Here is a 14704-nt window from a genome sequence, read left to right as displayed (position 1 = left end):
AAGTATACCTACCGATATAAAATTCTTGCCGTTTATAACTTTTAAATTTTCGCGTTGCATGATTAATATATTAACACGAACACACATTTTACCTTACTTCTTGCCGTTTCTTCTCACGACCAAAAACTCTTCCAAAACGACGGAGAATTTTAAAAAATACGGTTTCAATTTATACATACTTATACAAAGTTTATGAAAGTATTTTTGCATTGAATATAATATATATTTCTTTAGTCTAACTTGTTACATTAAATCTCTTCAAGAAACGGAAAGTAAATTCCGACAAAGTTTCCGTAGTACATGATGTTCGTGTAAATTGTTCGGATGAGTTAGTGCTTTCTTCAGCACTTTGTACACTTGTACAGTTAGTGCTCTGTTAGGTACCCTAAGTTTTAGTACTAAGATTTATCACCATTCAGTTGCACCTGTTTTTAAAACAGAGCAACATAAGTTTAGGTGTTTTCAACGAAAGATTTACTTGTTAAGAAATAATAAAAACTACTGAAGTGAGTTTTATGAAATTTTGAAAGAATATAAATAAAAAACCAGGGATCGCACATGGATTTGAATCAAGGTAATTTCATACTTCCACGCAAACTGAGTCATGGGCACAGCTTCTCACACTTTAGACACAATAATAGCCATAAAACAGCAAATTTCGTAATAACACATAAATTTGAATCGAACCTACGACGTCAGAGAGTTCCTCTTAAAAGATACTTAATAATGACATACAAGAAATATGTAAGGGGTAGACAGAGACCAAAGAACGCCAATTGCTACATCCTTATCATACATCTTGTCATATTGGACCGCCGGATACAAGTACTACGCATCTGACCGTTTTGAAGGATATAAAATAAATAAGAAATACCATTGGACGACTCACACACGGTAATTTGATTCCAACTAAGCAGAACTTGTCCATTCTTATATACTTTATATCACCGATATCATCTACGTATGCGCGTCTAGGGCGTTCCCCTCCTAGCGTTTTCATTTTCTTTCACACAGTAAGGGAGATCGGCAGATTTCGTACAGCTTAAAGTTTGTGTTGTTTCGTAACAGAATTTGTACCACTTATTAAGGGGGTTAAGACACTTATTTTTATTTGGGAGTATTATTTTTAGAAGTCCGGATTAATTAGAAAGTATTTGTTTATTTAAATAATAATTTTTGGTTTTTGGCTTATATTTGTTGACAACTAAAGAAAAAGAAAATCTCATGAGACGTCACTTTTAGTCTGACGTCTACGCATCTGCTAATTTGCTGTTGTTTTGGATTGTGGTTTTGACAGCATCTGAGCAATTTAGCGAACTATCGGGGCTTCTAAAAATGGACATAACTTTTACCTCCCAACTTTTAAAAATATAAGAATTTTAAAATAAGCTTGTGTATCATATTAGCTACCAATTAAAACAAAAAGTAAACCTAAACATGACATTTTATAAGCTGTACGAATTCCTCATATAAACCTGCCGTTCGCCTTTAAACAGTTATTACTTAATAAACCCTTTGCTACAAAATACGAAACCAAAACTCTTCGTACATCTGTTAACTAAATAAGAATTGTAAATAAACGAATCCCTTTAGAATTGAGCCGCCATTGTCCGTTCACAAATGGAGAGTGGCGTTGGTAACGGAACAATTACATTGTATAGACCCAGGCTTCTTTTATTACAAGTATCTGAAAGTTAAATATTTTAATAGTGTTGGGAAATATTTCTTTAGAGGGAAATCTGTGTTAGAAGTTTTCTTTTGTTGTGGTATAGCATAGCCGAGTGGTTTAAGTTGGCACCTCCCACGCTAGTGGTCGCAGGTTCGAATCCGAGGCGACACACCAATGACTTTTCGAAGTTATGTGTGTATTAGAAATAATTATCACATGCTCCAACGGTGAAGGAAAACATCGTGAGGAAACCTTGCATGCCTAAAAATTTGTTTAATACATTTATTGTGGGCATGCAAAGTCCCCAACCCGCACTTAGCCAGCGTGGAGGACTCAAGGCCTAACCCCTCCCTCATTACGGGAGGAGACCCTTGCCCAGCAGTGGGACAGTAATGGGTTAAATTTATTATTTATTATAACATCAGATTGTTATACCTGAAGGTACAGGCAGAGATGTGTGAAATATACTTTTTGCAGTTAGTTGGTCTAATGTCGTACAAGTACCAAAAGCCATACGCCGAGCTATTATTGAGAATATTCCAACAGAAATAAAGAAAATCAAGATAGCACATTAAACAACCCGGGAATCAAACCCGAGACCCCGTGATCAGCAGCAGCATACACTATCATTCAAACCACAAATATAGCATAATTATTGTGGAGTTTACTCATTTTACGGCCTCTAAACAGAACAACTTACAACAATAACTCGTCTCCTATTAACGAAACGAACTTTTTATTTTCGTTTCACTTCATCACATTAACTTTATAAAAAGAAACATATAACAAGTTGTAATACCTTATACATAAGTAGTCGAATCTCGTCGGATTTACATGAAAATCTCAAGAATAATTGAATTTCTGATGACACCAGCTGCTCCTGAATGTTTCATGAAACATAGCTGAAAAATGAATTACTTAGGCGGTCTTTGCTCTCTTGTTATATATTCTTTGTGTATAGTTAAAAAAGGTTCTGAGTTAATACTTACTTTATTTAGTCGGAATGTAATTTTTTTACTGCCTATGTTGTGCGGTTAGTAGTACACCCTGCTAACCACGAGGTCTCGGGTTTGATTCCCAAGGTCAGACAAAGTTAAAAACAAACGGAAATTATTGCTATCACTAATTCTATTTTGGTACATTACCAGGAGACAGCTAAAAAACGCCACTCAAAAATTTTACTAAATGGTAATTTTGGTTGAAAATGAGTATACTGCAATAGTCATTTTCAGACCTACCTCTTCATACTCCATCATTTGTATTTTGTTCGTTTTTCAAAACACCTCCAATGAAATATATCAAAAATGTAAATACCACTATCTTTGCTTTGCATTTTGTCTACAATTTTTGTTCAAACCTAGTATTTATTAGACACACTAATAATAGGCTAAAGTGTGAACAGAGAGCGTGCAAGGTTCGTTTTCATACTCGCGAGCTGTGCAGCTGCGTTATAGCGCGATTCTCTGTAATCGAGTATCGAGTTTGCCATTTTAAATGTACTGCAGAAATAGTTCCCGCGCCGCCCGCTAGAGGCGCTGATCAGGTTTTCATATTAAATTTCTCGATAGTAGTAGAAAATCGGCATTCCGAATGACGTCTCCATTGTTAAATATCTGTCACTGTTTGTTTCAAATACGCATTTCATGTTTTCTGCGCATGTCTAGAACTATACTAATTTAATTTGTAAAAAAGACAACTCCCGCACTTGATATTTATTTTGTATCGCGGAGACGTTTTAAAAGTTCAAACAGACCCGAAACAACTATTTGTGGATCGCACAAATATTTGTTCCGTTTAGGAATCGAACCCACGACCTCTCACTGGTAGTGGCGAGGTGACCACCTTAATCACTGCGCCAAGGAGGCAACCATACAAAGTTAAATAACGAGTAATAAACAGCAATTCAAACCTCTCGCTATTTATGTGATCGTTCAAACTACTACTCGCAATTACACCGCTTTTCTTCCGCTCCAACTCGCGCCCGTCCCGCAATCGCATTGTGTATGTGGCAACTTAATACAAGCTGTTATTTCAAATTTATTTGTTCAACTTTAGGACAGCCTAATTGGATAATATATGTACCGTTGTGCATGCGAAGTAACCACAATTTATAAGAAAGAATTTTGCACTTAGCTTCTGTTTAATTGTCCACATAAATTGTAAAGTACGGCAATGTTTCACGTTTTAAAACCCGTAATTGTGTTTGTTTTTCTTGAGGCTTTCAACTTTTGCATTGTGTGAAAAATATATATGATGTGTTTTAAGCATGCATGCATTACTTTTCCTTTGTTTGCTTGCCGTTTGCTACACGCCAGTAAAATTATTTTTTAATTTTGTCACACGGTGTAACTTTGTAGCACAATGTGCTACGTCGTAGCTGTCGTAGCGGTGACGTAGCAAAACAGCTGCAGCAAGATTGCAGCGTAGCACAAAAAGTTTGACCTCAGCTCTTATACTAAGCGTCTTAGAATTTTACTTAGAAGATTAAATATTGTTGAGTATTTCGCTGAATCATGACACACATAAGATATAATATTCTTTTATCTTCTTCATTAAATTACTTGTTTATTCAAATGACTGGTTTAACTGAGGAGGTAAACAAGAGGGTATGATTTTTACTAGTACGTATATTTGGATATAAATCACATCGTAATGGTATATTTTTTGTGGGTAAAGGGTCAAAAAAGAAGCTTCTGCGGTCAAGGGATCTTTAGTTTCTTCAATTTCTATTGGAATACTCTAAATAGTAGCTCAAAGTTTAGTAAAGAACTAGTACGTGGCAATAAGCCCTATTACATGAAACCAACATAGTAAATGGCAAAACTTGAGTGCATTTCATACACCTACATCTTTGGATACAACAGACGTACTATTATAAAAAGAGACAATATAAAATAATGGCATTTGAACATATTACTTCCTTCATTACGCAACAGCCAGCTTGTACTAAGGGGAAACAACAAAAACTCCCATACAACAACTAGTTAAGTAACATAAGGACGCCTACACCGTCCATAAAGCGCCACACAGCCTCAATAACACATGCCAAGTACAGTTACACGCGAAATACACGTGCTATTACATTTTATACTCCTTGAAGTTGAGGTTAAATACTATTAATATAGTCCGTTTGGTCGAAGGTCTTGGTATACACAATTGATCAAGGCTAGATCAATTATAAATTAAATTAAGTATTCGTTGTATTCCACCGCTAGCTGCAATAACCTACGGATCATTGATGTTACAAAACCTAAATTTCATAGTTAACCAAAAATTATGCCGACAAGGTTAGCCGGCAAATAGACAAAAATAAATATTTTCTTTTAACTCAATAATCTGAAAATTACTGACTTAAATTCTAATACAAGACAACAACTAATATTTCCCCAAACGTAATGTATTGAAATAATCAGCGAAGGGAGAAAATTAAATGACTTTGCAAGTTTTTGTTGCTGACTGTACTTAACAAAGTTACGACGCACATCTTAAGACTTAGTGGTTGCGCAATAAAAGGCATTCTCTCTTCCCGAGTGAAAATGAAGGTAGTTCTTACAAAGCTAACGGTTCGTGGCTAACTGTGCGCTAATATTCAGTATTTTTTTTCTTTTTTTTTTATAGTCACGCACTAAGATTTACTCTTGTGTCGCGGGGACTTTTACAAAGCTTGTAAATTCGAATGAAAGTAAAATCGAACCCACGACCTCCCGACGCAATGGTATTGGAGGGTCGACCACCATAACCACTGCGCCACGGAGTGCAATTATGCAGTACCAACTTGAATTTAATACAATTTTATGCCTTCACCGAATCGTGAGGTGTTAAAAATGCTAAGTGCTGTGTGTAATTAGAATAACTTATGTTAATGTTTGAAATATGTTAATTTAATTAACGTTTAAAGAAAATAAAGTTGCCACTGCAAGCAATTTAATATGTTACGTGTTGCACAGTACTCATTATTTTTATTTCTGTAGACTTCTACATTTTTTAAAACAAAGTACTTGTGTACAACTATACAATAGTTGTACACAAGTACTTTGTTTACATTTAATATATTTACAATCCAATCAGTCTAGCCCCTCCAGCTAAACTCAAAAGAGTGGACCCAAGTTGATAGTGTATGGAACGCAAACACAAGCCTGCTTATTCGGGAGTCCTTTCTGTATCTTAGGTTGATAAAAAACTGATACTCCATTGAATCTAATGAACGCCTATAAAAATAGTATTCTATTGTCAATTGCATACTTTTTGCGCAAACAATCCGCTACATGCGAACAGTTTGCCACAAACAGTCTGCTTCATATAAGTTTGCCTGACCGTGGTCTGAAAGTTAAACATTATTGTTACTAAGCCGGTGAGATTTCATCTCAACGAGACAGTGTACACAGTGCAAATTGAAAATGATGCTGGGAACTAAGGATTAGACGAGATTTTTTTAAATTGCTAGATTATAGTGCTTATAGTTTTGAGCTTGACAGTTTATTTTAAAGCTGGGGAAGTACTGTTTTTAGTATTTCTTTTCATGAGCTGTTTTTACTTCTTTATTATGCAATAGGACTTAAAATATAAAATAGTCTTCGGTATGTTAAATAACATGTTTGTTGAGGTATTATGGTTATAATTGGATACTTCTAGATTTGGAAGTTTCAAATCGGGGTTTTAGATACTTTAGATTTGTAACGAGGTGTTTGTTCCAAATTATTTGTGGCCTTTTTGCCAGCGTTGGCTGGATATATTTTTTTAAGAATTGGATACCACTGAATGCGTTGGGGTGTAATTAGTTGTAATGAGGTACATTATAAAATAGCGTCGGCGTCGTAGTAAATCTGATAGAACTGTAGAACCTGAATATCAAACAAATTATTTTATTGTCCGCAGCGGAATATCTGTTGTTGATACATTATAAAATACACAAAAACAATCTTACCTAATCTTCCAAAAGCGAGCATAATTCAATATAAACAAAATATCGTCATGAACTGCAAAGACTCTGTTTATTTCTGAATCAGCAAGTAATTAGCTGACTCGTGAATGCTGAACAAAATCAAAGGTCCAAATCTAATTTGTGTTCGCAAACATTCAAATAACAAACTCCTATCAAAGTGGTTTGTTTTTAGATGAACACTAACTTATAACGCGGATTTTCCCGAATTAGATAGATATTTTACATTATACTGCTGCTCTTACATAAATTGCAATAACTAGGCTAAAGCTGATTTCAGAAAAAGACGACTCAAGATTTTATTTTTGTTTTGTATGTATCTTTGTCACTGTACACAGTATTGTTTTGCAAAGTTATTGCCCTTTTTATAAGGATAGGATTTAGAAGGAACTCGTTATAATTGACGAATTGAAGAAGATAACAGAAAATAAGATATTCACATGACATGTTACCTTTAATATTGTTGTTGAAAATTTATAGAAAAATACTCGAATTTTTAAGTGTGCCTGAGTACCAAAGCTAAACTTATAACCTGTATTTAGGTTTAGCCTCTATGCAACCTAATCAAAGTCAGTCAGTCATTTTTATCTTTCTTATATACATTTCATGCCCTCGAATCCCCAGTTGTTTTCAAACTTTTGAAAACATTTAAAATTGTTAAGACTTCCGCAATTTGTAAATAAAATTCGGTTTTAAAATTTTAATGGATTTTCGCTTCGCCATCTCTGTTTCGCTTACAAATGGATTACGTACTTAGTCGCTGTTCAAATAAAATTCGTGTTTCGTGAAATTTGCACTTTATGTTGTTTTATTTTAAGTAAACCTTTTAGATGTGAAGTAGGTTATATTATGTTTGAAAACTGCTTATAAAAATAACATATCTGAGTTTGATTCTAACTGATTTGGTCTTTCGATAAACAGGTTTTTTTTATTACAAATCTGTTTTCAAATTCACGTGAGATGTGATTATAGTTCCAATCGTAATAATAGTTAATATTTGATACTTAAAAATCGGACTCAGAGAGTGGAAGCCGTCTCCAACATAGAAGAAAGGCTAGGCTGTTCTAAACTTCTCCAAACACAATACCGTGAAAAGTCGTAGATATTATAAAGAATAAACAAAATATTCTCATCCCAAATCTTTCTCATAATCCTAATAGTACATCAGGAATCGTGATCCTCATCCTATACGGGCTGCCGTTAGTGTCATATTAAATAAATTTAGTCGCGTGACATGGGTCGACATGCAACTGAGACTAACGCGAATACTTCGTGAATACTGTAAAGATACGTGTACAAGAGAGTAAGTAAATAGAGAGTGTACCTGAGTATTGTGCATGCATTTGAACACTATAAACAAAGTCCTGCACACTGGTTTCAATGAAACTGAGCCCTGCTGTATTTCGCCAGATGAACATTATAATTAATACTGAATCAATTGAAGAGATTTCACTGGTATCGCCGTGCGGCTGTCGATTCACGCATTTAGTCATTAACCTAGCCGAATTCTAATTAAACGGTGCAGCTTTAGTCACCCGTATATAGCCCATATTAGCAATGATGAAAATCGCTTCTGAATTGGGAACTAAAACTGGGAAATAGCAGCGCTGTCATTCCTACTGTTGGAAACAATATTCGTAAGTATAAAATGATCCCCGCCAGTTATTGTAATTGTCCATACGATATGTCACGGCAATCTTCATAGTCTGGTGATATGTGAAAAGTAATTTGAAAATGAGAAGCACTGAATTGAAGCTTTGGTCGAGGCTGTAGGGTATACGACTTTTGATCACGAGGCGTCAAGTTGGATTCCCAAGACGGGCAAAGTAGGTAATGTTTGATGATTTTCAATTTAAATTAGAATATTAGGTACTCAATAATAGTCCAGAGTTTGGTGATATGCCCGTTATATGGCAATACAACGGCTCCTCCTATTACATAGAGTAAAGACTAAAACAGTTAATATTAAAAGATGGTTGTCTTTCATAGTCCTCCCACACTTTTGGGTACAGGCGTATAAGTAAATAAGTAATAAAATCAAAATTTCATACAATGATGGCAAACATGGCACCATTAGTCACAAAATACATAGATGGTCTCAAATGTAGCTTCATCTTAACATTCCACAATACGCTTCCGTCAGAACTCATTACTTCACGTAACGGACAGTCGGAATGTCTTTGTTCCGTCATATCTTTCACTACACCCATATTATGTTAAACGTTTCATAATTGAGTATGTGACTTGAAACTATGTGGATTATGCTGGCTATAATTAAAGGAAGTGTTATCTGATATAGGACGACCCTTGTCATTTCTAGCGTAATGATCTTCAATTTATCATGGATGTTCATTTTAGCAGTGAAAGTTAAGTCTCTTAAGTATTTTACGCCCACGTTAGGTTAAGGGTTCGATACGTCAGTTAAAATGTACGTCTTAGTAATGATTGTCTTACATTTAATAAAAAATCGTGATGAAAACTTGCACAACCAAGTTTAAAGTCATTTCTTAGATGGATAGAAAGTCACCAACTTCATTAGTAAGATAACAAATATTTTTTACTAACATCACTAAAACTGTTTTACTAATAGCCTTAAAATATAGCTATATTAAAGTACATATAAGGCATATAGGCAACTCTATTTGTAGAATTTCAACTTATATTTCAGCTAATCACTACCATCAACTGACTAGCTAGCGACTAAAAACGTATGAAAACAGCAACGATGTCCCACAAAAGTAAATAATCTTTTTTAAATAATTTTTAACACAAAAGGCTCTCATATCGACTCTTTCAATAATACTGGTCAAAAATAACATCATCGAAGTACGCCAGGTGTGCTGATTAATTTTCAATGTTTAATTATTCGATAACTCGACACACATACCCTTGTTTCATTTATTACTTTGCCGGTAATTTAACAAAGCGTTTGTGAAATTCACAGAACGCTGCAATGAACGAATTAGTGGTCTCTTATGCTGACAGGCTTTTGTGCATTACGTAGCTTGGACATTCAGTAGTTGACTTTAAAAGAAATAAATTAAATTAATAGTTACGCTTTATATAACGTTTAAGTCCTTATAAAATTTAGTATTATGACTTAGGAATAAAAACATTTATGAATATGGTCAGATTAAGTTTCATAACTTCCAGACGGCTTGACTGAAAGGTTAGCACATTGTATCTAATGGAAAAATAATTTTCATCAAAATCGACTCGACTATTAAACCGTGTTGACACTACAGACGGACAGAAACACAGACTATCACATTTATAATATTAGTATGAATTATCACTAACCTCAGTTTTCTATTGTTACAGATTAAAATGAACGCACACCGTTCAACATGGGCATATTGGACGACAATGGTATGATCACATCACGAACATGCGTCCCGGTCAGCGGTGGTTGGCGGTCTGTCTACTCATCACCACCGTCCAGCACACGGAAATGAGGCATTCCGTCGACTCCCTCAACATAGACGACTCAGTCTTCCACAGGAGGAACAGACACCACCACAGGCACAAGCACAAACCTGGCCAGATCATCTTCGACCCAGCTTTCTTCGCCGATAGACCAGAGGATTACTATCCTCTGCTAAACTTCAGAGATGGTATGCATCTGATTGAAGATGAAGTAGGTAAGGATGGAGCGAAGAGTGACTGGATCAATATGTCTAATGACCAAGTTGGGGAGATGAAGGATAAGAAGCATCATCCTCATTGGCCTATTAAACGAGAGGCTGTCATCGAAGGAGATTTAGTTCTTGGTGGTCTGATGATGGTTCATGAAAGGTCTGACAGTATGACTTGCGGGCCGGTCATGCCTCAGGGCGGAGTGCAAGCGTTGGAGACGATGCTGTATACCCTGGATTATATAAATAACAAGTTGAGACTGATTCCCGGTGTGACTGTAGGAGCTCATATTCTCGATGATTGTGATAAAGATACGTATGGACTCGAGATGGCTGTGGAGTTTATTAAAGGTATTTTTTTTATATTAATAAGAAACGTTACTATCCCTCTGCAAGGCAACAAAGTAGGGCAAAAGTGTCCTCGCAAAGTTTGAAATAGGTTAACAGGAATCTAACACTCCGGTCTCAATTCAGATTTTGCATCTTTCAAAAAAAAAATTGCATGGTTTCCACACAATGTGTTCCTTTGCCCTTAAAGCAAGTCATGACAATACTATTAATATAATACGAGCAAAGAATACTAATTGACAAACAAATGTCTTCGACAAGACATTGTTCTGCTGCTTCAGGTTTTAAAGTATTTTGAACCCTCAACCACTTGCGTGGGAGGCACAAAACACTGGCTTGCCACTACTCTTTAAAATTACAATGGTAAAAAATAACAATGTAGGAAACAATAGAATTGACCTTGGTCGTATAATAAAGAGCTTTCGCGGAAATTTAGAGCCTTTTTGATGAATGTACACGTGTAATATGACGTCATAATTGTAATTGTTAACGCTATTGTACGAGTCTAGTTTAAATTATATTCTTTTGGTTCATTTGTTAGTTGGAATCAGCGCATTTATCCTTCATTGATTATTTCTTCTTTTAAATTGTGAAAAGTATATCAAAAGTGAATAATCATGAGGTTCGATTCTAGAGATAAAATATAAACATTTGATGTAGACTGAATAAACATGTTGCTGCATAAAATGAGCCTTAGAATGCTATAGCCATGTTTAAAATGCAACTTCCTGACAGATATAAACATAGCTAAGTGCCTGAAAATATCTGCTAAAGATCTTTTCTCCCCGTTCAACTACACAATAAAGAAAGCCTTTTTCTTCGAAGAATTTAACACACAAAAATATTTTTTTCGTCTTTCTCTAGGCTCAATAAGCAATATCGACGATGCTGAGTACGCGTGCAACGCGACCGCTGTCCGCAAGGTGATCTCGGGCGTGGTGGGCGCCGCGTCCAGCGTCACCTCCGTGCAAGTAGCTAATCTACTCCGGCTGTTCAAGATACCACAGGTAAATACGATAATAATATGTAGCACATTCACTTAGTAATTTTTGGGGTGTGATAGCTAAGAAAATATAACTGCGTAGGTACTTGCAATTTTACGTATGGCTCCACAGCGGGAATGATTCGATTTAATATGCGAATTCATTATTTTTTCGTTTAGCTCTGTGGTATGAAGTGTCAGTATTTCAATGGCAAAGTAGTCTAATTACCAATCAAGGGGCAATGGGTTTAAACCCATTTTAAATAAATTCGATTAATAAAAAACCTTTCCTAAGTTCGTTAAGGCTCGTTCCTAGTTGCAACTTAGTTTGTTCAAGAATATTGGAGTACCTATCTATTATTAATTTTAGAAGATTGAATACGTCACTACATTGTTTTGAAAGCCAACACTTTTTCTTATTGGGACTTACACACACTTAAATTTTATAATCAACGAGACCTAAATAACCTGAACCATTCTCAAAGCCACCTTCTCCCCAGGTATCATTCTTCTCCACCTCCCCGGAGCTGTCCAACAAGGCGCGGTTCGAGTACTTCACGCGCACGATACCGTCAGACCACCACCAGGTGCGCGCCATGGTGGAGATCGTCAAGAAGCTGGAGTGGAGCTACGTCTCCATCATCTATGAAGAGTCCAGCTATGGGATTAAGGTAAGCACGACTTTTTTTGTTGTTTTGTTTTGTTTGAGTATTTGTCTGATAATCTGATATCAAAGAGAAATTGTCGTAATTTAATGTGGTATTTCAATATGTAAATAAATTATGGCATATATAGCTGCCCCTGTGACGCGGTCAATAGTGTATCTGACTGATGATTTTCGAAACCTGTGACTGTCTGGGCAAGGGTCTCCTCCCCAACGAGGGAGGTTAGGCCTTCAGTCCACTACGCTGGCTAAGAGCGTATTAGGGATCTCGATAAATGTTAATATTTTTTTAGGCATGCAAGGTTTCATCACGATGTCTTCCTTCACTGATAGAGCATTGATATTTTTTTCTAATACACTCATAACTTCGAAATTACATTGGTGGGTTACCTCAACCATGGGAGGTTCTAACTTATACCAATCGGCTATCACTGCTTATTTTATATAATAAAATATTAAACCTAATAAAATTCTATTGTACAAACTAAATGTCAAATTAAGTCTATTTTATTAACGTTTATCGCGACACTAATTAACTTTGTTGACCATTGTTATAACAAATACGGGCTTTTAATGTTTCATATTTAACTAAATATTATCTAACTAAATTTATTGTCTAAATATAACGTAGGAATGGCGTTAATTGTGCAGTATTTGAACTAATATAATTATATAATGGTTATGTATTCAATTTGTACTATATCTTTTAATTATACATAATTGTATGTGCCATACTTATGTGTACATTACTGTACATAAGTATCATAATATCATACCATACTTATACGCGCGGTTACATTTCAAGGGCTAAAGTACTGACCCACTTCAAATAAAATTTAATACAGTGATAAATTTTGTACCGGAAAACACACAAGTATGTTTTCATTGAGTCAATCGCGTTTTGCCATGTGAAGACTCTGCATTCTTCCTAAAACTGTTTAAAGAACTTTCAATACAAGATTGCCTCACAATGGTTTGTTAATCGTCAAATAAAACATTGGTACTTCTAATACACACTTCGAAAACTTGCCAAAGGTGTTGCCGTGCCGTGGCTTCAATCCTTGACTTCTAACCTCAAAGTCGAATACATAAAGCACTTCTTATATTACAGCTTTTACGAACTTTGTCTAAATCTTTATATCTTGTTACAGGCATTCGAAGAGCTGGAGTTTCTTCTAGCGAAGAGTAACATCTGTATTGCTGTGAAGGAGAAGTTGGTGAAGGATTCTGGAGTGGCGCATGAGAACGCCTATGATGATATTGTGTCAAAGCTGCTCACCAAACCCAGGGCACGAGGTACAAACATACTTGATAACGGCTAGTCACTTTAATGGCTAAGGATTTCAATTTCTTAACGGCAATAAGAAAAATATCATCGGTAGTATCATATAGTTTGTACTATTGACTAGCGAGCGTTTGACGTTTAAAACTGCCTAAAGTATAAAATAGTTCTTTCAAAGTACGCTAGGGGCGCTGATCAGTACCTCGATTCTCTACCACTATCGACTTCCGACAACCGGCTAGCTATCGACATCTGACATCTAGAATGTACTGCCAAAAAACAAAATTTCTCGATGACAGGTCGGTTGTCGGTAGTCGATAGTAGAAGAGAATCGAGCTACAGTATTCATACAAAGTGTATCGTTGGATAGTCGGCAGTTGGATATAAATAGTCGTCGTCAAAAGAAGTAGGAAAATGTCTCACTGTAATAGTTTTCGAAAGACTACTTTTGTTTTATTCATTGGTTATCATAACCATGCTGGTTTTACCAATGGTTTCTGGTAGTTATCAATGAGCACAAATCATTTACCGACAAGTGCATCGAGCTTTTAAAGTGCTGAAATAGTAATTACCCTCGAGAAGAACCGCGTTCAGCAGCTAGTTCGCCAATAATTTCACCACTAAAATATATATCATTATTGTTTCATCAAAATACATAATTTATAAAAACACTTTATCATAATATTGGTTTAAAATGAAGCTTACGAACTATTATGTGGCAGCGCGCGTTAATTTCCACGTCGATGATTGAATAAATATTTTGGTGTTATTTGCGTTTTGTGGCGAAACGATTAATATGTAGGTGCTAATTGAATATAATGATATGGATAAAGGATTATTAAATAATTATTTCACACATTAACGTTTTATGCTACTGTTCAAAAGTTTTGACACATTGCTGGAACCTTTTTTGTTTTTAACCCATTAATGTCTCACTGCTGGGGAAGGGTCTGGGGAGACTTAGAGAAATAAATTAATTTAGATTATTGCTGGAAATGGTCATCTTCCCAAAATTAAGGAGGAATCAAGGCTTGAGTTCACATACTTGTAAAATGTTCAATGAATACTTTTCAATCGTTCAACAAGTTTAACAAACGCAAAGCTTAAAGCCGTGTTTTGCATAAAAGTGATAGAAAAATGAATTTCATGTTTTAGGTAGATTAAATTCGGGCAACTTCTTCAATG

The 14704-nt window shown here is 35.4% G+C and overlaps 1 protein-coding gene across 2 annotated transcripts in view; it reads left to right on the top strand.

The window, feature by feature from the left end:
* Positions 1 to 14704, top strand: part of LOC142977560 (metabotropic glutamate receptor 2-like) — a 201324-nt gene that overhangs the window by 146604 nt on the left and 40016 nt on the right. For both annotated transcript variants that reach the window (XM_076121513.1, XM_076121514.1), the window contains 4 exons: positions 9930 to 10594; positions 11456 to 11598; positions 12074 to 12244; positions 13389 to 13533. In XM_076121513.1, coding sequence (XP_075977628.1) covers positions 9997 to 10594; positions 11456 to 11598; positions 12074 to 12244; positions 13389 to 13533 — 1057 coding nt within the window. In that variant the 5' untranslated portion in view covers positions 9930 to 9996. The remainder of the gene's footprint in view (positions 1 to 9929; positions 10595 to 11455; positions 11599 to 12073; positions 12245 to 13388; positions 13534 to 14704) is intronic.

This window comes from Anticarsia gemmatalis, chromosome 13 (assembly GCF_050436995.1).
Source record: "Anticarsia gemmatalis isolate Benzon Research Colony breed Stoneville strain chromosome 13, ilAntGemm2 primary, whole genome shotgun sequence".
NCBI classification, from domain to species: Eukaryota; Metazoa; Arthropoda; class Insecta; order Lepidoptera; family Erebidae; genus Anticarsia; species Anticarsia gemmatalis.
The sequence above is the reverse complement of the archived record's forward strand: the minus strand, read 5'-3'. Positions and strand labels throughout refer to the sequence as shown.